General features: G+C 44.2%; 1 protein-coding gene across 1 annotated transcript in view; it reads right to left on the reverse strand.

Annotated features, from left to right (window-relative positions):
• The window catches only part of LOC112570159 (glutamate receptor 4-like), a 29,030-nt gene extending 4,261 nt beyond the window's left edge, over positions 1–24,769 (reverse strand). The window contains exons 1-8 of the mRNA XM_025248442.1: positions 23,434–24,769; positions 5,389–5,421; positions 3,631–3,816; positions 2,807–3,161; positions 2,333–2,577; positions 1,462–1,596; positions 566–796; positions 220–345 (exon numbers count right to left, since the gene is read on the reverse strand). Coding sequence (XP_025104227.1) covers positions 220–345; positions 566–796; positions 1,462–1,596; positions 2,333–2,577; positions 2,807–3,161; positions 3,631–3,816; positions 5,389–5,421; positions 23,434–23,523 — 1,401 coding nt within the window. The 5' untranslated portion in view covers positions 23,524–24,769. The remainder of the gene's footprint in view (positions 1–219; positions 346–565; positions 797–1,461; positions 1,597–2,332; positions 2,578–2,806; positions 3,162–3,630; positions 3,817–5,388; positions 5,422–23,433) is intronic.
• Positions 24,770–26,184: the final 1,415 nt, after the last annotated feature.

Genomic DNA, 26,184 nt, shown 5'->3' on the forward strand with positions numbered 1-26,184 from the left:
AAATTTAATTTTGCAAAATAAACACATTCCTGGTATTCTGTCTTGATCTTCCTATGACAGATTCCCTTTGTATCATTTTATTCTCGCATTTCGAAATGCTTTTGTGACATCGTGTCTAAATCATCACATGTCATAAACCTCGTCAACCCACCTCCAACATCAGTTGTCTAACTGTCAAATGACTTTGACCGTTCTGCCCGTGCGCGTCAGTGTGCTTACCAGTTCTGCTTTTTTAAAAATGATGATCTCCAAGACGGTGACCAGGCTCCCAGCCACGACACCCGCCAGCAGGATCACCAGAGCCCCGGAGAAGGAACCAAGATCGACCGGGTAGAACGGGGTACCCTAGTCAGCCATAAATAAATCAAATAAGCTCCTTCTGTTACACCAAAACAATGATGCTGCAGTCTTCTTTGTCTGGAGTCCCGATTTTTGTGTGTGATGATGCAGTCTAAATATTTTGACATGCTACAATCTTGAAAGAACTTTACAATCATAATTAACCAATCAGTCAACATGTAACATACATCCCACACCAGCCATTACTGGTAATTCAGATCCTGACCTTCATTTTCTCCCAGTAGGTGGGGTCAACGATGTTGCCCTCGCACTGGCCGCGGAACCACCTGTCCTCCAGCAGCTTGAGCGTGCCGTTTTCACGCATGATCAGCAGCGCCTCATCCACCTGCCTGGCCAGGTCCCAGCCCGGCAGGTAGGCTAGAGCGTACGCACCACTCACCGTCAGGTCGCTGACCATGTACAGGTTGCACGGTTCCTGCCGCAGCATGTACTTGGCCTGGACACACACGTTCCGTGGTCATTACAAGAGGCTCTTCATTATGGGGGTTCATTTCGTACGATGTGTGCCTACCCAGACTATAAGATGTAGGCTTGGGCCGAGAAGACATGGGACGCCATCTTGGAGGCTGACCCTCAGTTGAGTAGCTATAAACTATTCAATGATGAACTACTGACACTTCTTACTGTGATATTAAATGTAGCGATGTAGAGTACTTTAAAATAAAAGACTGTTAACATATTTGATTAGGATTGTTACTCACTCTGACCAACAGTTCTACCAAGATGGCATCTGATAACATCCCGACCTTTTCAAAATGCCTGTTGAAACCTCTCCATAAATAAAACATCAAACATGCGACATTAAGGATGAGGTCAAAATGGTTTATAACATTTTCGGGACTGGAATGGAGGAGGACGAAAAGCGGATGAATAAGATCAGTGAGCGGAATCGATGCAGAATTCCAAGGAAAATCAAAGAAGAAAGCAAAAGACAGAAAAGGATAGAGCGAAATTCAGCACACGCGCAGCCTGATGAATGATTCCAAGACAAGGTTCATCGACACAACTCATCGATCCTTTCCTACAGTTCAGTAAGTGGAAAGGTGGTGGGCTGGGGAGGAGTTGACGATGCATGGGGTGGGTGCGGCCATGAGCACTGACCATGGAGGACTCCATGATGAAGGCGAAGGGCCGGGAGTCTGGAGAGTTGCGGACCTTCTCGATGCCCTTCTCTGTGGAAGAGGTCGCCGTCTTCCTTTTGTTGACTTGTGACCAGATGGTCTTCAGATGTGGCACCTGCATGCGAATAAACATAAGGGGAAAGACGTGGCAGATGGACAAAACAATGGCTATATAGTCGACATACAGACTGGATGGACAGAGCTAGCATACAGACTGGAGAGACTGGATAGATAAAACATAGACAAAACACAAATAAAGGATAGACAAGATAGCATAAACTGGATAGATAAAAAAGATAAAGACGGGATAGACAATATAACAGAATTTGATAGACGACACAACAGCCTTTGATAGACAAGATACCTATAGACTGCGTAGACGAGAAGATAGACTGAATAGAAAAGAAAGATTGGATAGTCGAGACAACTGAAACAAAGTAATGCGACCGCTGCTGCTCGTCAGTTGGTAAATGAACTTTTGACAGGAGTAATTAAAGGCCGAAAGGGAGATCAATATCAAATAAGCATGAAAGGGTCTGTAAAAAAAAAAAAAAAAAAAAAAGGAAAGGGTGGATCGAGAAAGGAAGCGAATAACAAATGAAAAATTATTTCCGTTCATTTTCAGGACTATGATCACCCATCAAACGCATGGGATGTACATCCATTTGTGTGCGTGCGCGCGTTTTCATATAATAAAATAAGTTTTTGCTATTTGAGTTGTCAATGTGTTTATGTGATACAAGCAACGTTCAACCTTTTCGACAATGTACCTCCATGTTGTTGTTACCTCCCTCGGTATCGTTACCATACCCTCTACCTCTCTACCCGGATCTTTCCGTCTCACACCTCACCTTTGCGTTCTTGAAGTAGGTTTCGGTTGAGCCTCCTCCCAGAAATCCGTAGGACACCTCTGTCTGCTTGGCCAGGTCCTCAAAGTTCAGGATGCGTGAGTAGTGCTCGTCGTCCATAGAAGAAGGCCCCACGCGCAGCAGGTTGGCGAGACTGGCCGTGTAGGTCAGCAAGAAGGCAATGATGAACATCCACCAGAAGGTCACCACCAGCCTCCCTCCCAGTGATCTTGGGGCCCGCACAAATCCTGCAGGTAATGATGAGATAAAATCCTCAAAATCCTCAAAACATCTGACCACAAGATGAAGGAAGACATTCACGTTTATACCATCTATGTTGCTATTAACGTTTGCCGCTTCATGTGGTTTAATTTTTTTTTTAAGACGGGATCTGAACCGACAGCACTAGACCGCTGCTCCTTAGAGGAGGGAACAGGTAAAACGGGATGGGGGCGGGGACAGAGAAAGAAAACTCACCTTGCAACATCCAGGTGCTCATCATAAACCAGAAGGCGTTCATGCATGTGAAGGACTCGCCCTCTCGGTAGGTGGCCTGCCCGTCGCGGTACAGGTGGCGCCACTCGTAAGGGTTGCAGTGGCAGATGATGTACAGGACGACGCTGGTGATGAAGTAGGCGACGAGCGCCATCAGCCACACGCTGTGCGACAAGGGGGCGAAGATGCGCGAGAAGCGCTCGCCAAAGCTCGGCTGTTCGTTGCGTGGACGACGCATGACGATGACCGGTCCGAAGTCCTGGAACGGCACCGAGAAGTCCAGCACCTTGTTCCGTGATGACGTCATCGTCAAGGGCGCGGCCACAAGTTCCACTTTCTACAGGAAAGAATATCAGTTTGTTTGAATCCACAAGACGATGCTGCTGTTGCTCAGAATATTCAAGTAAATTAGTTACAGAGAGAAAGTCGAATATTCAACAAGAGAAAGAACGATGGAAGGAAAAAAGGAAAGAAAGAACGAAAGAAACTAAACAATTAAAAGAAAGGGAAAATATAAACTAAATAAAGACAAAAAATAAAAAAAAGAAACATTGGTAAACAATGGAAAAAAAAACAACACAAGAAAGAATAAAATGAGCAAAAGAAAGGAAGAAAAAATGAAAGTAAAATGAACGGAAAAGGAAAGAGAAAATATTGTAGTCTTTCATCAGACTGGCAAATCCGTACAATATGATAGAATAAGAGAAATTATGTCATAGATTCTGAGCGAGACAGACCGACCAACAGAACAAACCAGACAAAGAGAAGAAAGCATGGAAGGAGTGGAGACAACCATGGCTACTGACTTTGTTGACCACATCGCCCACTAGACCGGTCCACGAGCCGTCGACCAGAGCGCCGTACACCGTGTTGAGGCTGTGGATCTTGAAGTCGACGTTGGTGAGACGCCCCACCTCCTCCAGAAGTTCCTGGATGTAGCCATCGTACTCCGTGCTACCGTTGACATCCAAATGCTGCAGGTAGGGCTTGATCTAGGTCACAAGGTAAGGTCATGTTACAGCTGTAAGTAGGGCTTGATCTAGGTCACAAGGTAAGGTCATGTTACAGCTGTAAGTAGGGCTTGATCTAGGTCACAAGGTGAGGTTATGTTACAGCTGTAAGTAGGGCTTGATCTAGGTCACAAGGTGAGGTTATGTTACAGCTGTAAGTAGGGCTTGATCTAGGTCACAAGGTGAGGTTATGTTACAGCTGTAAGTAGGGCTTGATCTAGGTCACAAGGTGAGGTCATGTTACAGCTGTAAGTAGGGCTTGATCTAGGTCACAAGGTGAGGTTATGTTACAGCTGTAAGTAGGGCTTGATCTAGGTCACAAGGTGAGGTTATGTTACAGCTGTAAGTAGGGCTTGATCTAGGTCACAAGGTGAGGTCATGTTACAGCTGTAAGTAGGGCTTGATCTAGGTCACAAGGTGAGGTCATGTTACAGCTGTAAGTAGGGCTTGATCTAGGTCACAAGGTGAGGTCATGTTACAGCTGTGAGTAGGGCTTGATCTAGGTCACAAGGTGAGGTCATGTTACAGCTGTAAGTAGGGCTTGATCTAGGTCACAAGGTGAGGTTATGTTACAGCTGTAAGTATGGCTTGATCTAGGTCACAAGGTGAGGTTATGTTACAGCTGTAAGTAGGGCTTGATCTAGGTCACGCGGGAAGTTTTCAATACAGTTTTAAATAACAATATAACCTGTCTGTGGTGAACTAAGCAAAATTAGAATGCCTCGATTGGAATTGCGAAACAGTACAGCTGTTACTAAAAAGGAAAATGACTAAAATGTACTGCTTACAATATTTTATGAAAGTATGTTAAATATTTGGAAAAACAACAGAAACTACCAAAGTGTATACATGGCCAGCGCAGTATGTTCCTAGCTCCAGTTAGAATATTCAGCATATTTTTCAGTTTTTCGCTTTTTTCTGTATTTGCAGAGGGAAAGAATGAAGTTTGTGATTTCTCTTTACCGGTGTGTCCGTCTCTTGGTTTCTTCTCTCTGTCCTATCAATCTGCCTGCATTCTGTCTGTTTTTCTGTCTAAATTCAATGATTATTAATGTCTGCATGTGGTCCTGACTTCCCAGAGATGTTTTTTTCTACTTGAGTAAACACAACCTATCGACAGCCCGTGTTGCCTCATTTCTGATTAGTCCATCAAAATGTCGTTGAGACATCTGCTCATCTCCAGATTTGTTTGGAGGTAGAATTACTTCATAATATTCACTATTTACTTCTAATAGATTATTTATCTGTGGGCCTAACATATTTGGCCTGGAAATCCTGACACACACCATCTCCTACAGGAGAAAGATGTCTCGTGTCTTTTTTAGAGCTGCAAGCGGAGATGAATTTATGCAACATTTTAATTTTTAAACATTTGTTTTATTAGTAGAATTTCCTGGCTCAATATTCCAAATTTGTTCAAAACTTCATTAATTGATCCTGTTTGCTGTCTTGTCGCCTGAGGCTTGTTTTTTTGTTTTGTTTTGTCAACTTTTTTTCGCTCGTCCGTTTGTTATAATTATTGCTATTATATTGGTAATCATTGGTAATACTTACCAGTATGGAGGACACGTGCACTGTTCTTGTTGCCTGAAACATACATGGTAATCAGATGTCATTACGAAGACGATGGAGATAATAATAATGATAACAACGACGATTAACATAATGATGACGACGACGATGATGACAGATGATAATGATAACGACGATGGCTAATCACGTCAGTGCTTAATGCAACATTTGTTGCTCCCGAGTAGGTATGTGGGGGAAGGGGTACAGAAACACCTGTGGGCCGGGGTAGGATACTCCGGTGCGAGCTCGGTGGAATGCAGTATGGGAATGTCATTTAGAGGAAGGAGCTTGCTTGATGACAAGTGCAGATGTTCATCTGTCTGTGCTCCTGTACTTACATGTTCTCCTGTCACAGTCTCTGTACATCTCTAACACTATGTCAAGCCAAACCAAGATTAATTAGTTCCAATTAGGCTGAAATGGACAATTCCAGTTTGTGTATTCTGAATGTGGGCAGTCCCAATAAAAATTTACTGACGGATCCTGCTGATATTGTACAGAACAAAATATTCAGTTTTGCAGGTGTTACAAAATTGTCTAGAGATATATCATCCATCAGGTAAAGGAAAGGGTGATCAGACACACACCTTGGCTAATGAATACAGTAAGTAGTTACACCTGGAGCACCTCGCTAACTATATTTTCTGACAGACAGCAAACATGGCCGCCTGAATATTTGTTTCCCTTGTTACTGGCACCGTATGAGAGTTTAGTTATTTCTGGAACTCGGCAGAAGAGGCTCTCTAGAGATGGAACGAAAATAGAATTTGGAAGAAAACTCAAGACTTCATAGCAAGGTATCGACTGCAACATGTTTCCGTCCCTAATGTACCCGGACAAGCAATGGCAGCGTTGTTCTGTAGGTTTCCAACTCGTCCACTTACAGCTCATCACATCATTCATTTTCTACAATTCCAGGTAGAAGACGTTGTGGCCAATACTGCCGTTTGTTGGCAGACGGTCTGATAGTAGATGATAAACAGCTGGCATCAATAACATTATCAAGCAGCTGGGAGGGTGTGTCCCCCCGCCAAACACTCCAGTGGGTGGCATCCGGGTGAGGCAAAGACTTCATCACCGTCATACTAGCTCTTATTAGATGAAGTATACAACTTCTCTATTTCTTCAGCAATGTTCGCCATATTGCCCCCATATTCCCCAGGCAATTCAACTTCATTAGCCCTGCAGCTGTAGTCGCCATCTTGCTTCCCACTCAATCTTTTTGACGTGAAAGAGTCTCGTGTATATCTGGCTGAGGGACGAGCTCTCCGTTATTGTAACATGTCGTGGATGTGTTTTAATTCGGATATTAGTGCTGGATGTTTCTGTCTGTATTTGACCTCTTCTACGTTCTTCTATTTTCTGGCGCTGTACAATGTGATCTGTACATCAATTAATATCATAAGAAAGAAATCGCAAAATAATGTCAACAATTTTCCACAAGTTTGACGATTTTATAGGTCTGGTAAATTTGCACTTCTCTAGATATAATATTCATCTTCAATCCCTTTAATGCCCACCACGTGCACCCTAGAGTTTTTCAAGTCCATAAATTTGGATTTGGCAGTCCCAGGTACCATGGGGACGACGACTTACCTTTTCTTCATGAAAGCAGCCTCTGGACAAGACAGTAACTTAATTGACCTCATGCCCCAAGCTGTGCTCGCGGCATCATTTAATTAGCTTTTACTAGAACTGTCATTTAATTAGCTTTGAAAGCTTCAGACTGAAGGACAGATGATCCTGAACACCTGAGTAGGCAGAGACAGAGAGAGCCCGTAAACACGATGAAAGAGAGCGTCATCATCCGACAGTAAACAAACACGTCATCACACCGCAGTGCGTGCGCCGCATGTGGCGTAAGGTGGAGACGTCACCAGGCGGCGGTTGAAGAGAATGTTACTGCGCAGCAGTCGACAAATATCATCACGCAGCGAGAGACGAGCACGTTACCGTTCGGCGGAAGGCACGTCACCAGGTGGCGGTAGACGAATACTTCTGCAGTCAGCACTGACAGTTCTCTAACTAGTACCTTGCTCTGCACCTGCTTCCGTTACACAGGGACCCTTCAGGGGGCAGGGTAATCAACTCCCTACCTGTCTGCTTTCTCAAGATGACACGATTTTGCCAAAGAAAGAAAGAAAAAAAGAAAGAAAGAAAAAGACGGTGACGGCACCATGCCAGGAAGAAAGGACAAAAGAAAGAATAAAGGCCCTTCAAACAAAAAGATGGGAAGACAAGGTTCATGGCTGGGCATGTCTGACAGCCGACAGGCGCCTCCCAGAGAGAAGGGGGAGATGGCTGGGCCAGGTAAGAGTTGTCAGAAGAACCTCGCTGATGCTTTCCGCAGGTTAATGGAGGGCTGGTTGGTTGGACAGGTGAGTGGTGAGTCTGGCGTACGTCAAAAGTAAAATGCTGTGATGATAACCCTCTACCTGCCTACCTGGCCAGGTACGATTTTCAAGCAGAGGAGGCAACGGATTACCTTCTGTCCCGGCTATGGTTTTACCTGTCGTCATCATCTCCAGTGAAAACCTTTCCACACTACTCCTCCCAAACCCTATTCCGACCGCTGCAAAGGTTGTGGTAGTGGTTCTGATGTGTGTTGTGGTGGTGGTGGTGATGGTGTATCTGTTGATGCTCCTGATGGTGTTGTGTCTGTTTTCGTTAAAGGCGTCTGTTTGGCCACCTTGCCAGCGAATTGCGCAGGTTCACGAGGGAAACTTTTGTATGGGAGGTTATCACTCTGAGGTCTCGGTTTCGATTAAGTCTTTCCAAGAGGGTTTCCTTTTTTTTGGGAGGAGAGTGAATCGTGAGTGGCAATTATTTTCCCTCCGCAAAGGGGAAAAATAAAGGAGGTGTCAACCATCAGCACCCAGCCTCAACGATCGTTTATAAAAACTCGACAGGTTGAGCAGGTGCTATGGAGATTGAAGGCACGGTGGGGGGAAGGAAAGAACCTTTTTTCCCAACATTGAAATAGCTCTGCGCACTAATCGCCTCGTCGAGAAATGAAGTTGCCATGGTAACAGTCTTCCTTTCCCAACTCCCTCTAGGTAGTCTACGTTTCCCCGGCGTTTGCACACGGCTCACTTCTCACGCCCGATCTCTAAGTTAATGATCTGTTCTCGCGGCCACGAGATTAACAGACAACTAAATCTCCTGCGCTCGTGCAAGGTAAATAAGAATATAAATAAACTCTTCTGTTGTCAGACAACTTCCCAGGAAGCTGCAGCTTCGGTGTTGTGTAGAACCTTTTGACGATGTCTACGACTTTGTTTTTAAGAACGATATCTACAGTATAGGACGATATACAGAATACGAAGACGATAACGAAAAGTAACGAACTCTCAGCGATGAACACAAACACAAAGAAAGGTGCAATGTCGATAATGTTATCTTGTTACTGACAGTGATGAACATTAGACTTCATTTCGCACTGTCTATGGCAATGGCAATGGTTCAGTGTCACTGACAGCCACTAACAGAAAGAGAATTATTCCAGTAATTCATCTTAGTTGAAACAGAACATCCACAATGTCCATCTCCGTTTTCTGGTTAGTGTCACTGACTGATAAAAACACTAAAGGAACACTACCCAACGGATATCTTACTTCAGTGTGAATGTCAGTGATAAACATTTAACAGAGAGCAGGAGAAAATTATGTAAAGTCTGTTTTGCTCGAGCTTCAGAGAAGAGCGTTAACACCACTTTGATCTCAAGTAAAGTTTAACACCATCGTAAAAGCTTTACCACCACCGACAACTATCTAAGTAGCAATAAAACTCAACATCAGCCTCAATAAAACAGCGTATATCTCCTGCATACAACTGATAAAAGAGATGCAGGTTTAAGATAACGGAAAATTGAAACGAAGAAACCGTTTTATTTTCTTCCGGTCGTGGTGGGTCTGATAAGCAATCACGTAAATGCAGCATTTCTTTATCCGCAGGATAGCAGGACTACGTTGGGTCACTGCCGATGAATTTTATGGACAATCTACTCTGCGTGCAATGTCCGAACAGACCGCAGTGGGTCTAGACTTTCGTGAAAAAAAAAAAAAAAAAAAAAAAAATAGAGATAATCCTGATAATCGAAAAACTGCAAGCTGGACTCAAACTGCCACGTGGTGCTCTTTCTTGCCGCTTCTTTATGGCAAGGAAAGAGCTCGTACAGGCTTACGTCATGGCATGGTCATAGACCTTGGCTTACGTCATGGCAAGGTTGTGCATTTCATCTAATTTTACGTCATAGCAAGGTCATAGATCTTGGCTTACGTCATGGCAAGGTTGTGCATATCATCTAATTTTACGTCATAGCAAGGTCATAGATCTTGGCTTACGTCATGGCAATGAAGACGCTGCAGTCGGTGCTACTTGTCGAAGAAAGTGCACGACAATGACCCCTTCCATTTCTAATGAGTTGCCGTCTGCGACGGTCCTCTGAAGAAAACTTTCTTTGACCTCAACCTATTCCCCATCCTTCCCCTTCTCCGGCAACCGCTCAATAACTCGCAGCTCGTGCGCTTTGCTACACAGTTGTCTCCTCCGTCAAGAGGTCTAGGACGTAGATACGTTACAGGCTTGTTATCAACATGCTTTAAAATAACCCCAGTATATTTTAATTTGCGAAGATATGATATAAAAATCTAAGCAGTTATTTCTTCCCCTCTATTCTCTTGGAGAGCGAGGAAATATTTTATTTGTTTAGCCTTCTCTATACTCACAAACAAGAAGATAAGGCTTCTCTTTTACGTTTGCTCTCTTCCTGCTACAAAACGAAGGGAAACGTGGAAATCGAGGGCAGGGTTCTTGTATCCATGGTTACAAATCAAGTCCTAACCTCGTCTAAGTTGCTGCTTTACGCCTGTGGCCATAACTATGAAGAGGTGGCAAAGACGACCTGGGATAACCTTCCATAAAGCAATACCCGCGGGGTGTGGACACCTCTTGGTAACTACAGAGACAAAACGTTTGCCCTCGAGTTCTCTCTCGACAGGCTCGGTTATAACCACGGCTTCATTAGGGCTAAAGGCAGCTAAGTAGGAGATAATCGTGCATCCTGCATGCGAAAATTGCATTTTCAAAAAACGAATGTGCTGCCATGACTTCCTGCGTTGCTGTCTACACCTCAATACATATCCAGACATACAACTACACAGAATGTACAAGTACTATGCATTCACTGAAACCGCGACCGTAATACTGATTAACAAATTGTTTTGGATCACAACAGTTTAGATGAGGGTTCTTCATTTTGGTTTGAGGATAAAGGGTACAGTGTTTGCCCCCCTGCATCTGCCAGGCAAATCGCGCCATACGCTCATCCCAAGTTCACTCAACCGTGACACGTGGCTCTGGTTCGCACGCACCTCTCAGTGGACCAACATGGACTTGATCATCATGGAAGTCAGCGCTCATCTTCACAATAAAGCCAACAACAAGAGTCTGCAAGCCTCTGTTCCTCTTCGCCGCGTCCGTAAACACTGACAGACATTCCTGCTGTCAGCCATGGCCGCCAGTCATAATGCGTGGCCGCATACCTCCGGAGTCAAAACATTGCTGCTTAAGGAGCTCGGTTTATTATTGTTTTTATTTTTCCGCAGGTATGACAGGTACCTGCACATGTAACGACCTTGTATGGGGTGTGGAAGGGGTGGAAGGGTGATGAGAAAGGGGGAGCGAGACAGAAGAACGAGTGAGGGGATGGAAGGAAGGAAGGGGGGTAGGATACAGAAGGGGTTTAGGAGAAGAGAAGATGGGTAAATGGAGCGAGAGAATGCCCGCACTGTCAGACCTGTCTGCCAAAGGCACAGGAGGGAAAATTACTGGAGGTGATAACCATTCCCTGGCATCAACTAACCCTCCCATCCCTTCCCAAATGAGAGTGGAATGCGGGCCGCTGGCTGCAGTTTGCTTGTCTACACAGAACTGTGCATTAGCGGACGCTAACCTGCTTGTCTACACAGAAAGATGGGCGGAGCAGACGTTAACCAGTTCGATTCTCGCCTAGTCCTGTGACTGTGACAGTCTTCCAATCTCTATGATGGCCACCCGAGTTATCAGGAAAGGTAAGAAAGATGCTGGAAGGAAAGGGCTGTGCTGTCTACTGCCCCTGCTGCTACATGTTCATTTATTATGTACAAAATATTTATTTCTTACAGACAGATGTGTTGGTCATTTCCAGGTCGTTGTTATGGACATTAAAAGACTGGCGAAGGGATAAGAGACTACTCTAGACATCTACACAAATTTCTCTATGACTGTCTACACTGTTGCCCGATGCTTTTCTACACTTGGTTTGCTGTTTTATCACTGCACTTGTCTATATCAAGTCACGCTCATGGTTTGTCTACACCATGCAACACTTTAGTAACCGGCAGCGGAGGTTTCGGTGACCCAGGCGGCTAAAGGACCCGGATGGAGGGAAGTAGGGTGTAGAGACAGAACAGGTCTTGAGCGCCGCCATACTTTCTGGCGAGGAGTTCTCCCTCCTCTCCGCCTGGAGTCAAGACGCAAGTGGAACCAGCAACGTGGTGCGGAGGGCGCCCTCTCTCGGCAAACAAGAAAATCGATCTCAGTTGGACGTCGCTGGCGAGAAGAAATAAATCACAAGCACTGGCATCCCCTGGAAACAATTCCAGAGGAAGGGGAGGCCCTGCAGAAAAGTCGGCACTACACTGAACCCTTCCTTCAAAACGGTTTGAATCGCTGGGCTCAAAGCTCAGTTTTTACTCTGCTGCAGGTCCGATGATGGGAAATGATGCGAGGATACTTGAGATGAAAGAGCTAAATGGAATCCATTAGTGGCCTTTGAAAAGTCGACCGCTGGCCTGCTCGCATGTAGACGAATAAAAGTGGTGTAGACAAAGATCGACATTGCGAGTATGTTGTGCAGCTTTACAGTGAAAGTAAGCTTGTGAAAATGATTTCATGAAATAAAAAGCAGGATTTGTCTCACAAAGAGATGTTTACAGCAGCATTCTAGCTTAACATCATGGGAATGTTGTTGATCATGTATAATAATAAAAATACGGTAATTTTATATAGCGCCATATCCGGGTCCTATGGACAGGCTCGTGGCGCTTTGCAAAAACAAAAACAAAACAAACATGGACGCAAGCAACATAGCATACAAAATTATTGTCTAGAGGATATGAATAGAAAGATGATGCTCCAGCCTGCGCCAATCATTAGAAAAACTGTGATCCAGGCTGTAAATGTTCTTGTCCACACTATGTCCAGTCATAGAACGATAGTTTTTATTCTCCTATTCGCAGTAATAAATATTTGTTCCTAAGAACAGTCTTCTAGAGACACCGAGAAATCAGAAAAAATAAACGGAGAGTCGTGATGAGCCTTGGATGAGGAGAAAACTCCGTCCGTTGTAACCGCTGATTTCAAACTGCCGGACAGCCATGCAGCCATCTTACCACTCGTAATGTCGTATAGAACGTGAACAGACTGAAACCTGCCTCCTTGGCTTTGAAACCACAAGAACTGAAGCAGACAAAGAATGCAGAAAGTGGGCAATAAATTTATGAACATTTTTATTAAATTCGTCAAATTACGCAAGTGGCAGGGCATCCCATAGACTGAGATACTAGCTTGTTACAGGTTTCAACATGGCGGCCAACTGGCTTCAAGTAGAGCTAGCCAGGGTCTCCACTGGAGCAGTGAGTTGAGCCAGACACCAGGAAGCGAGCTCTCTAGCGAAATCGAGCTTTTGTGCCAAAATAAAAACATAGCTTTATCACGAACAAACATTTTTCTACATGACATGCTGGAAAGAGAAAGAAGGGAAGGTGGCAGGGATGGGGTGGGGGAACTGCTATACAACATCAAAGAGGGGAACCATGGTAACCCAGCCATCTAACAGACGATGCGCAGCTCTGCTCTATCGACTCTCTTGCTCCTTTCCATCTTCCTCTTTCACCCACCCACCTTCCTCCAAAACACACACACACACACAGACACAAACAGGTACACGCATACACACATATACACAAACAGGTATATGCACACACATATCCATAGGCAAGCCTGAATCATGATAATACAAGGAACTGTTTGGTGAAGCGGATACGAATGTGTTCGTGGTATTGTTGTTTGTTGTGCTGCCTCTAGCTGTCATCTGGGATAAATAAGATCTTATAGATATATATATATATATATATCCGAATGTACTTGTAATAAAGGTGTAAACTAGACGTTTAGCTTAAAGGACTGCGCATGTCCGTAAAAATAAAGATCGTCCTTCGTTTTCATTGGCTGTTTAAGAAATCGTACATGACAGCTGGTTTACAGGATGTGACGTCAAATGAAACTGCCTGGCGAGGAAAGATTTTCACTGGATTAATCGACAACTGCAGTTTATTTTAAAAAAATGCTCAGCTTCACCTCTTTCTCCTTGTTTTTCTCCATCTCTCCATGATCTTCATCATTTCTTTCTCTTCTTCTTTGCTCTCTCACGCCTTTTTTTCCATTCGTCTGTTTCTTTGTCTGTCGGTCGGTCTCTCGGTATGTATGAGTTTGTATATGTGTGTATGTGTGTGCATCTATGTAACTGTGTGTCTGTCCAGCTCCTTCTCCTATTATTACGCCAACACGCAAATCCAATGATAAATCTTCTTGTTCTTCCTTCTCATTGTGATCGCGTGCGACAAAGTGATGGGATGGAGAGGAAAAGAGAAGCATCCGAAATGAAACTGATAAAAAATTTTCAAACCACAACTCAACATCGGACAAACAGACAAGCAGACACAAATATCAGGCTCCCAACTATGACTAAAGCCATAATCGACTCACAAATATTTAGAATATTTATATTTGATAACAAGCTTAACGGTACATCAACACCGACGTGATCCTCCGTAACAACCACCAACGTCTGTACTTCAAACGGAAACTTCACTCGGTCCTTTAAGTCCTTCATTGAAAGTCTCATCACTTTTTCTTTCATCTCTTGCTTCCACATCCTCTCTCTAGGCAACAGGAACAGTCTTGTCTCCCTTGTTAATATCTGTTCCAAGATCACAGGAACCATGAAGAGAGATTTGCTAGTCTTTCGTAATCAACAAATTCTTAGGCAGGCATCTTGCATCCCGCATCCTCTCTACTTCAGATCACGTGTTGACATGTGAGTTTTCACTCGTGCGGTCTGACAGTAGGTACCCGGTGCCTGTTAAAGAACCAGTCGTCACCGCAACTCATTCATTCCACCTACCCTTCACTTGATAAACTCTACTGGCCGCCATCTTGTACTAGCCTGACGTCACCTAAGATCCCCAACTATTGATGGGAATGTTTGTGTATATATATATACAGTAGGTGAGTGAGAGAAAGACAAATTATTTCAACACGTATATGTATCTCTATATTACTAGCCCGAACACTACCTAGAACTGACCTCGTGGATGAATAAAGTTGTATTGTGTAATGTAAGAGTCTTACAGAGACTTCTGAGCTGCTTCAGAGGTAGGCGAACTACGTCAATAAACTGATCTCGAAGCTCACCCAAACGTTTCTGATTTATATTTCATTATCGATAATGAAACTAACGAAAAGAATTTGTGGTCGTGCATCACTCAGCACGCTTACACAGTTCGTCAACCATGCATCAACCACAAAACTTTTTGTGACTCGTTCGTCTTCCATCACACAGCAAACTTCACAAAAGTCCAGCTGCAGCTGTGTCGTTACAGGTGTCGTGTTTACAGGTGTCGTGTTTACAGGCCGGAATGGAATCTCGAAATAAAAGCTATAGCTTTTTCTCTTTCTCTCTTTCTCTTTCTAACGATCGATTACGAATGGAGAAACTAAAGTCAACTCTACTCGCCTGCTCAACGGGTGTTGCGATACATGGACAGATACCTGTATGTATGAATACTTGATGTTATTGTATAATTTAGTTGTTTGTGACAATGGAGAAAGCTTTTTGTCACGCATGAGAGAGACAGGATAGAAAAAGCTTTTGCATAGTTAATGGAGTTCTTAGGTACGTGCGCGCGCACACAGACGAACACACGCACGCACGCTCAATAAACACAACAAACAAGTTACGCGCACGCGCTGACATGCACAAACCGAGAGACATGGACATGCGCAGTTAAAAAGAAGAACGCAGAGTAATGATACACAAGGAAAGAATAAACCAAGAGATTAAAAGACAGGAATAGCAATGCGGGAGAAAAAAACCAACAAAACACAAAGATAAACTGAGACAGGGTGGTGGGGTTAAGGGTGTGGGTGAAGGGGATGGGTGAGAGCCAAAATAAGAAATGTATGATGATTGCAAAGCAGATGTAAACAAGCTTGCGAACAACATCCAAATACACCGCAGTTGCCTCCTCATCATCGCCAAGAAAGTAATGAGGACTGTTCCTGTCTCCAGCCCTCGCCCCACCAATTATTCCAGCAGACAGCCTGCTCTCCATCACGGAAGACAAGAATGAAGCAGGATGACAGCGTCTGACGCAGTTACAAAATAAAGAGCTATACTCCGGTTTAATTGGCTCGGCTAATGAAGTTTTCATAATGGCTGATTTACTCACAGCGGGGTATTCACAACTGCAGGTTACCTGTCAGGCCCAAACACGCATGCGCAGTCAGTGGAAGAAAAGGCAAACAAAGGAAGAAGAAATACAAACAGTATATGGGCTGTAGTTATTTCCCCTATCATATTCAAACTATAAATAGCATATAAGTCGCGGAAAACCCTACATGGAAGGATTTTCTGAACTCGGGTTACTCAAAATATCCTTTAAGTCGATGCAATACACTGTGTCTTTTCCCCTTTAAAAACAAACAATAACAACACATAACAAGAAAAAAAAAACGCACGCATGCCCCCACAATACCTCACCAGATTTAAAGTTTTCTAGATACGATTACGAGAAACATTTCTTAAATTATACAGCTGAAGACGAGAATAACTCCGTCTTTGTTTTTAGAAGCACAGCCTGCGATCTGTTTTAAACATAAAAACCGCATCTCTCCCGCTTGGGTTGTCTGCCATGATGGGAAGGACTTGGTAATGACGTCAGTGTCGGCTATTTATAGCTCGGTGGTCGAGAGCCGAAGACTTGTCTCCTTACCCTGACTTCTATTTACCCTCCCCTCCCAACAACTATTTAGTTTAATTGGCGACATCCAGAATAAGCATGCAATGTACAGTATATTTTCTACAGGTCATTCACACGAATCAGGGTCATAGGTCATAATCCGGTTACTGCTGCCTTGTAGCAAATATAGTTACAAAGTGTGTGTGTGTGTTCTTTAAATCGAAACTAAATACATTTCTTATCTTCAGAGGAAATGATCGTTGGCTACCTGATTGTGGCAAGCGATCATCTGGCGTCAACAGGCTGACCTTCTTCCATCTCCCTCCCAGTCCTTCTGACGCACTTATCTGACGCTGCTTGCCGTTGCGCGGTGCCGAGGGACTTGCACGTGCGATCCCTTTGCAGCCCCTTTCCTCTCTCTTTCCATCTCCCGTCCCTCCCTACCTCCCAGCACTTGATCTGGTCGCAGGTGAGAGGTCGCATTTGCATCACCTGTGTATGCGCAACGTCTGACGTGACAACCGTTGGTCGCAGTTTAAATGTAAATAAACCCCACAGTTTTCGTTAAGCTAAAATTATTTAATTAAAACAGCTGGTAAGAAAAAAAAAGAGTGTTATGCCTGTAGCATTTGACTGAACTTATGTAGATGGCATTTCTGCATGCGTGCATGCAAAAACAAAAATGAAATAAAAAATAAAACCATTTCATGCTAAGCACTTAAAGAGGTATAATGAAAATCTATTTTTAAATGGGAGCCAATTATTGTTTTGACAGTCAAGAACCTGCTGCAATTTATTTCACTGCTATAAGTAGTAGCATTAGAAATATTTGTATTTTTTAGTTCCTGCTGTCACTTCAGGCCCTTACTTATGCTGGTTATGTCTCTTTATCACAATAATAATAATTATTATTATTATTATTATTTACACCATCATCAAAGGCAGGCTCACAGTGCTTTACATAATAATCTACATTGTAAAAAAAGAATCAGTCGGACGTTGACACAGCTGATACACAGACGTGACATGTACGTGATGGCAAGATGGCGCTGACGTGGCAGTAGAAATAAAATGGTATAGGCACAAAATTAAATGCAGGAATATATGAAATTGCTTTATAGATGCACACATCAATATTGCACACAAAGCTTCACTCAGATGAACACGAACAGCAACAGAGAGCAAATCCCTTCTAGCCAGCTAGGCCAAGGGACATCACTCTCAGTCCTCAATCATTACACAGATTTTTTAAATATCACTAACATCGTGAGGGGTATCTAGTCAAAACTTATAAGACCTGCTTTTTAAACCACTGCAACCGTTCTCTATTCAAGATTCTTGTTGTTTCGGTACAATGTCAAACATGACGTGGGTGAGGGACAGTTAAGTAACATTAATATCTAATTATCAAGTCGCACTCATCCAGAAGCTCACTAGAGAGTTTATTACTTACGAAGTGATGATAATTAGCTCCACAAATTGCCTGATTATACGAATGATCAAGGAATTTTTTTAATCACGTGTCAGCGCTGTATAACTATCCCGTGCTTATTAAGTCGCTCAATCAAATTTTCCAGAACTAAAGCCCAGCTACCCCGCTGTTAATTATCCTTAGTTTATTCTCTGTGTTGTATGTATGCATCATTCCTTCCCCCCCCCCCACACACACATATACCATTAAGCCACCTCCCTCTTTCCCTTGTTTTGCAGGGTCATAGGTTATGCGCACGCTGCCATCATTAGTCTACAGCTAATTAGGCGTGAACTTGACCTAAGATGACGTCATGGTGCTGGCTTCATGATCTGTGTTTTTACAGAAGCTCCACTGGAAATAGTTGTAACTCAATGTTGACACTTTATATATACTACAACCAATGAGATACAGGGTACGCATGCCAGTTAACAATGTCCTAGAATCATTTCTCATTTCAGTGTCTTGCTGTGGACACCGGTCTTGGCTCAGAATTGGGGAAATATTTTATAGCACCTTGAAAGCAAACAATAATTTCCCTCTCCACCCCAACTATCAAGCAATAACTTCTACAGACTGAAGTAGGTCCACTTAGCCCAAGAAACTCCATAAATAAGGAAATGTCCTCGACAGATATTCGCCATCGGAGGCCAACACGCCATCCTCGGCTCCACCACCTCCTACTCCATCCTGAAGAGAGGAAAAAAAAAACCCCATGAGGGGTATCGATCCGCATGCAGCTGGGCCAAGGTCTAACCGACACGGAAGCTGATGGTCGGTGATGGGGACTCCCCCCTCCCTCGACTTCTCTCCAACGGCGACAAGTTGATAACAATTCCACACGTCGTTTCCCGTTACAAGCGCGATATAGAGTCGTCAAGGAAACGATGTTTGCTTTCTGCGACTCGACTAACTGTCGTCAGATTTGTCAGGGACTTTCTCGGCCTTGTTTACTGTTGCTAACAGCCAAGGACTTGAGCCGTTAAGTACACTTTATGATGGGTTTATTGTTGTGCCTGAGGGAAACGGTTTCCTTCTCCTCTCTCTCTATTTGCAAAATGTTGTTTGATTTATGGGTTTGTTGTGACTTTTGTATTTGAAATGTAACAGAGACAATCTAGGTCTTTTACCTTTATAGCACATCAAGGAAACTGTATAATAGACCTCTGTATTGCATCACAGGATTTCATACACAGACCTGTCTATTAGAGAACAAATCCTTCCACGTACCACTAGAATTGAAAATTCAAATACAAATTTTAAAAAAAATCCACTTCAAATACAAAAAAGCACAAGTAAGGAGATAGAGGTAATTAAAAAGAGGGAAAGCACCGTGTGTTGAACGGTTTGTTTAAAAATGTAAACTAAAGAAAAGACTGAAAGAAAGATTTTGAGAATGTTTAAGACTAAGAAAACAGGAAAGAAGGACAACATAATTATTGTAAAAAGAAGAAAATCATGCAATGTAACTGATGTAACGGAGCAGACATGTATCAACCAAAGCTAATCTCTAGAGCAGACCTGGGCAAAGGCCGGCCCGCCTCCTGTCTCTGACCGGCCCGCCCGCTGGTCCACCCGCCAGTAATATACTATATATACAGTATTGGGTAAAACTGAGTTAACTATATTAGTCCGGTCCTCTAAAACCATCCCAATTTCTCATGTGGCCCCTTGGGAACATTAATTGCCCACCCCTGCTCTAGAGAATGCTACCAGCAATCACAAGGTATTTTGAGCTTTTAACTAAGAATATAAATAAGTAATGCAGAAGAAAGCAATTATAATGGGGAGAAATAAAGGAGATAGAGTGGGTAAACTATTTTAAACAACTCTAATTGGCACCTGCAAATATAATGGTAGTACTAGACTTTTGTTTGCTAAGACAGTGTACTCAGAATGCAGTATCTCCCCTTTCCCCAAACACAATAACTCCGTTAGTCTAAGTCACCTGTTGTGACGTCATGTACCCCAACCTGACCCCGGGTGAACTCCATGACCGCGCCTTGCTTCTATCCCCAGAAGGGAGAAATGTCAGAGGGTGCTATCACCCAGTAAGACATAGACTGGGTGATGACATAGACTGGGTCAGCAGATACAAACACTTCTGCAGCCCACCCCTCAACCATTAACTTCTACAAACCTTCATTCATTTGCGAATGGAGGATTTCCCGAAGAATAAATAAATCAAGAAGCTATCAGGAAATCCACACCCTTACAAAGCCTCTACTCCCCACCCTCTTCCTCCGACCGGGATGGAATGCTAACGAAGCCAGACTATTAAGTTCGTAAAAAAAAAGAAAAAAAAATTGGTTCGAATTTCAGTCAACACCGATATCGTCCGCGGGTTTTTTTTTTTTCGTTTTTTTTTACCCCTCTTAGTGATGCTCCTGAAGCTGATGCTGTGCAGCAATTTCTTGACACCTCTTTATGCTGCACGACTACATCCCAGTAATCTCTCTCTAGTAATCGGGTGGCTCACATGTGTGCGTGTTTGTGTGCCAGTGTGTTTATGTGTTTGTGTATGCTTCTGTGTATCTGTATGTGTAAGCCTCTGTGCGTGCGTGTGTGTGCACGCGATGACTTTCCATGTGTGCACGTCTGCATTCGGTATGTGTTATGCCAAGAAAGATGTCAGACAGGTACATGACATGTCAGGTAACCAGTGCCAACTGTGCATTAGCTCTCGACTTTTTCTGTCTCGTAAAAACTCGACGCTTTCATATTACCTCCTTCTGTCTGCAGTGGAGGGAGATGGAGGAGACGGACAAAATATTCTTACCACATGGTCGCCCTGTATCTTTGGCACAGCACTCAACAGTAGTCGTGTGTGCACCTTTGTAAACCTTCTAGTACCGCGTTCAGTTCTGACCTTTACCCCCTTAGTACTAGTCTACCAGAATGTGCCATAACGCTTCCAATTTTTAAAAAACCGTTGGAATAACCGCTGAAAGCCCAGCTAGAGACTCTCTTGTTGGTAAAAGGTCGTTCTGCTCAACAATGTCATCATCCCAAGAGATAACCTTGATCAAGGGAAGGTCAGGACATCTGGATGGGATGTAAATGTTTGCATGGAGTCGGAAAAATGGCGGTTTTTTTTACTCTTACTGTTTGTTAACAGTTTGCTTCATGAAGTATCTTTGTTTGACCTTTCCCTGTAAAAAAAAACCAAACAAAACAATACTCCTACTCAGTTAACCTAATAACCAAGAAAGCGTTTTTCGCTGTAGTCTGCTGAATTCGAACTCTGTCCCTCGTGGATGGACACTCGTCCCTCGGTGATGCCGGTCCCAGCAGCGTGCGTCTGGGCGCAAGTCATCTGCCATTTCCTGTTTGCAGAGCTGTCCACTCATCTGTGGTCTCTCCAAAATTTCGTTTCATCGTTGACCTCACTTAGGTGCGGATGCATTTCTACGGTCAGATCGCTGGATGAAGGTGTTCCGATGCACCAGACTGAACGGACGGTACGTATCGAAGATTGCTTTCAAGACTAAGTGGCAGAGGCGACAGAAAATTGAGCGTTGAGTCCTGAAACTGGTTAGGTGACTGACTGCCTGGTTAGTTTATGTTGTAAAGCGTTTGCTTTAGAATGAACGAGTGAACTTTCATTCTGTAACGACTTTGGGAAAGATAATTTTGGGTGCACCCTGCTGCTTAAACCACCCAGGGCTTCTGCTTACGCAAAAAATTGCGTACAGTACGCATTAAAAGTTCGGAGGACCCCTTCAATTTTCGTCAATGGGGTCCCCTTCAAATTTGGGCGAAGAACAGGGACCCCTTAAAAATCTGAAGAAGGGGTCCCTGGGACCCCAAAGAATTTAGCCTTAGCAGAAGCCCTGCCACCTGTGCAATATTATCACCATTTTGGTCTAAAACCAGAAAACAATTTTCCTAGCTGTACCTCCTGAGTCTTGGTGATGATGATTGATGATAATGGTGGTGGATGATGGATGATTAATGATGATGGATTATTGTGTTTTCCAACGATTTGATCACTGCTACAACAGAAATACTCGCTCAAACACGAAATAAACACAGACACACGTTAGGCATGCTCATGGTCAGGACAGGGCATCCCCATCCCTGCGAGGTGGAAGCACTTTCCCTTCCAAAATCAACAACAACAAAAAATATCGCGGTAAAGTCACCGTTGAAAAGATGAATCTTTAGTCTTTCAATGACCCACCCATTCCTCACCCAGACGACTACTTCACTCACGTGTCTCAAAAGTAACGGTCTTATTCCAATGATGGATACCTACTACCTTTCATTTTATTCCCTCTGTGAAATGTGTTAAACTGGCTTATTTCACAATCCCCATATCGTTCAGTTCCTTCCACTGTTTCACTTCATCGTATCGTTTCGGACATTTTGTAAAGTTTTACCAGTTTTGTCGAACGTTGTCGAGAAGGAAATTTGTTCTGTCCTTGCATCTCGTGCCTGGCTCCACGATGCATCACTGGTTATTAGCCCTACACGTTTCTATATTTTGCGGACGGATTGTCGTTCCTGGGTAAGCTCTCCGCTCAATAAACAGGCGGCAGATGTTGTAAATAATCAGCTGCTTGTATTAACCGACCTCAGATTTTAACTGACAGACGGGAATTGTATTGACACACGCCAGCTTGTAATAACAGACAGTGGAATATTTTAAAAGTCGGTATATTTTATTATTGAGATGAGGAAAGCAGATATGCTGTTTCACTCCAAAGTTTATGCTAGGATGCTTTAGCAAATATGAAATTGTCACACACATATACATCCGTAAACAGAAACAGTGTTCTGGTCTTCAGAAAGGAAGTATAAAAAGCTTCTTATGACTAAACTACTCATAACGAGGCTTTTTGAGAGCTGATTAGCACTCTGATGTCAGTGTCAGTCAGTACAATGGGTTTTGTCAATAATCTTCCTGTCTTTCCGGAGATGAAAACCTCTACATTGTTTATTCCTTCTTCCGCCTTTCTCTATTTCTACTCTCTTTTTCTTGACATGTTATCTCCAGCACTGGCATACAGATAAGGGCAGATTGAAGGGCTGCATGGACTAGAGAAGTGACAGGCATACACACAGCACACACAGCACGTACACGCACACACGTACACACACACACTCTCTCTCTCTGTAGTAGAGTTTGAAGTGAGAGAAGTTAACCATTGACCTTCCCATCAACCCAGCAACCTACGCGGGACTACATTAGCTTGGTTCTGCCAATACGTTCTGTCTGTGCATGTACGTGCACACGTGCGTGAGTGTGTGTAAATTCTCTGCCATATTTATTTATAAGCATATATGCATATGATTGCGTATGTGTAAATGCGTGTGGATTTTTATTTTGCGTATATTTTTGTAGATGCATATGTAGATGTACATGCAGAAGCACGTCGATCCGTGCTGTTCTGTGTGTGTGTGAGAGAGAGAGAGAGAGAGAGTGAGTGAGAGAGTTAGAGAGAGGAAGCACCAACTGTTCTACTCATAATGTTAAGCTCACAAACTCACCTGTGAGGCAGTCCCAGGTGCGAACATCATCAAGGCCAGTGCACATCCCCAGACCGTCAGGATGGACGCCACACCTCGACCAGCTTCCATCGCTCTTCCCTCGCTCCGCTGCGGACTCCAGCGAAAACCCTTTTATCGTTTTCGTTTCTAAATTTATCTTGCCTGCTCTCCAAATCCTTTCCCGTCCATACGTTAGCTACTCTGACGCAACCCACATAACGGTCGATCACAAAGTGGCATTCCCCTGCCGTAAATTCCACAATCTCGGGACTCGTCTGCCCCAGTGATGGGGTTTCCTTGCACCCAGGGCTGTAGCAGGAGGCTGATTCTAGCTGATTCTAACCCTCACCCCTTTCCTAACGGTGGTCAGTGCTCTTGAAACTGAGATTCAACACCCCGAAGTCATTGTAGTCCAAACCGAGAGTTCTATCTCTTCCACCTGGCGCAGACACTGGCAAGGTGGGTAGGGGAGGGGGACTGAAGGAGTTGGGTGGGACTGTTAAAGGTGTTGGCATCCAGCAGAGAGAGACTTTTTGGGGTCAGACCAGGTCCCTGTTCTGCACGTGCTGGTCAGTTTTACCAAAGACACCCACTTTGCTTTCACTTAGTTTGCGATTCAGCAAGCTCCACTTTGATGATGGCCTGATGAGGAAGGCCTGGAAACAAACACAAGCTTCTGGCGTGGATCTCACTCACAGCATCTGATGCCGCAGTCCCACCATGCATTGCACGTGCTTTTACGTCACAATACCACGTGCATGAAAATCACATCACACGTGGACTAACTCGGCGTTCCCTGCTGAAGAGCTCGTGCTGTCAAAACAAACTCCTTTTTAGCAAATACCTTGGTGGAGCGCTTAAGAAGCTTCCTAACCAGACACCGATTGTCGAATATATAACTGAGACAACTTGTTATTATTTTTTAAATAAGTTGTTATGTTGCGGTCAGTCACGCGCGTGATGTCACCGAAGCTGCAGACGTTCTCATCACGGCAGTGATGCACAGACGGATGTGATGTCGCAGGGTGCAGCCAGGTGTGACACACACACACGGTTCGAGTGTCACGATGCCGATATGGTGCCGCGACTCGCCGTGTGGGTGGTCGGCGATGTCACTCACAACAGACCGGACGATATGATGAGAGCACGAACACGCGCTGCCGCTTGCGCGAAGGTTGTTGCTGGTGGTGGTGGGGGGAAGATGGAAGGACAGACTGGCCGCTGCTGCCGCTGCTGCTGTGGTGGCGGCGGAAGCGACGTCATAGACGGATGTTGTTGTTGTTGTACGCTGCCTCCAGCATTCGCAGTTCTCCACACTCCGACTTACCTCCACCCTCCCTCCCCCCCCCCTTAAAAACCTTTGACTTTTACCCCCATCCAGTCCCCCGTCTTCACTCCCTACCATGATGCTGTTTCCATCCCCATCCCCTCTTTGTCGACAGTGAGATCGGTCCCCGGCCTTCCTTACAGCTGTTCTCGTCGAGTCAAAGAATGGCAGTCAGTGGGGGGAGCAGGATGGAAACTATCTCGACTGTTAGCGAGAGATGCTCGCGAGAAAGCTGCTGTGGACTTGTCTCCCCTGCAAGTGATGCTGTTAGACTGAGGCCGACGTCGTCTCAAATTTAAAAAATAAACCATCCGTTTTCGCCAGTGAATGGCTAGTCGGCGAAAATCAAAGTCTTTTACACTGTGACGTCACAGTATAAGCAAAGTTACAGCCGCTTCCTCTTCTCTTCCTGTGAAGGTGGCAGATGCGGAACCAGACTAATTCTTTGCCTCCCGAATCTGTTTCCTGGGTCTGTTTGTGTTGTTGTCCTCCTCTCTGTCTCGCATCAGACGGGAGGAGCTCGGCAGACGCTCCTTTTCCTTCTGTGGTCCAACTGCCGCAATTCTCTGCCCCTTTCTCTTGGAACTGTGTCTACATTGGAAGCTTGAAAGCCCGGCCTCCATTAACTCTCTTAAGCGTTCAGTTCCACTCATTAATCAATTCTACATTTTCATCGATGCATCTATTTCATGTTTTCAGTTCATGTACAGCACACTGAGTGCCTCCTCCACACAGAGTAATGCGCTCTACCAATTCTTTTTAGTAACACTGGGAGGTCATTTTTGAGTGGCATTGCTTACTAAAGAAAGAGGGTGGAGCAGGTTCACTGCATTTCATAACAGATGTGTGTGTAAGTTTATATCTACGTGTATAGATTGGTGAGACTCTGCTTTGTCCCTACCTTTTTGGGGTGAATACAGAATAACCCGAAGAGCACACTTGCTCGAAGTCAGCAGCACTGAGGCCGTATTTCATCAATTGTCACTTGTCAGTTATCCACATTGATTTTGTCGCAGGAGGCGGTCATGGGTCTGCACTACCCAAGGATGCTTTCTGTTCCAGGAGAAAGCCGCTGCCTTGTGTCCGCACATCCAGACAAGTCCGACAACGCCCGGCTTTGACAGAACCAAACGAGATAGTAATTAAGACACAAGCTCCCGGCCAGACAGCCCTCGACAAACCCGCCACCTCACTTATTACCCTGATACATCTCATCGGCGGTCCCTAATCTCTTGCTGTCGATCAGTTCAAACAGAATTAGCCCACTTGTGCTTGGCGTACAGTTCGACGGAATCTGGTCCGGGGCCAGCAGCAACAACAACAAAAACGATCTCTAATACCTGGGCCAGATGTTTCTATCGGATCCTTAAATGCAATTTAGATTGTTAGAGTGCAAGATACTGCATGTGGAAGGGAGAACTAAT

Source organism: Pomacea canaliculata, linkage group LG8 (genome assembly GCF_003073045.1).
Source record: "Pomacea canaliculata isolate SZHN2017 linkage group LG8, ASM307304v1, whole genome shotgun sequence".
In the NCBI taxonomy this organism is placed as follows: Eukaryota; Metazoa; Mollusca; class Gastropoda; order Architaenioglossa; family Ampullariidae; genus Pomacea; species Pomacea canaliculata.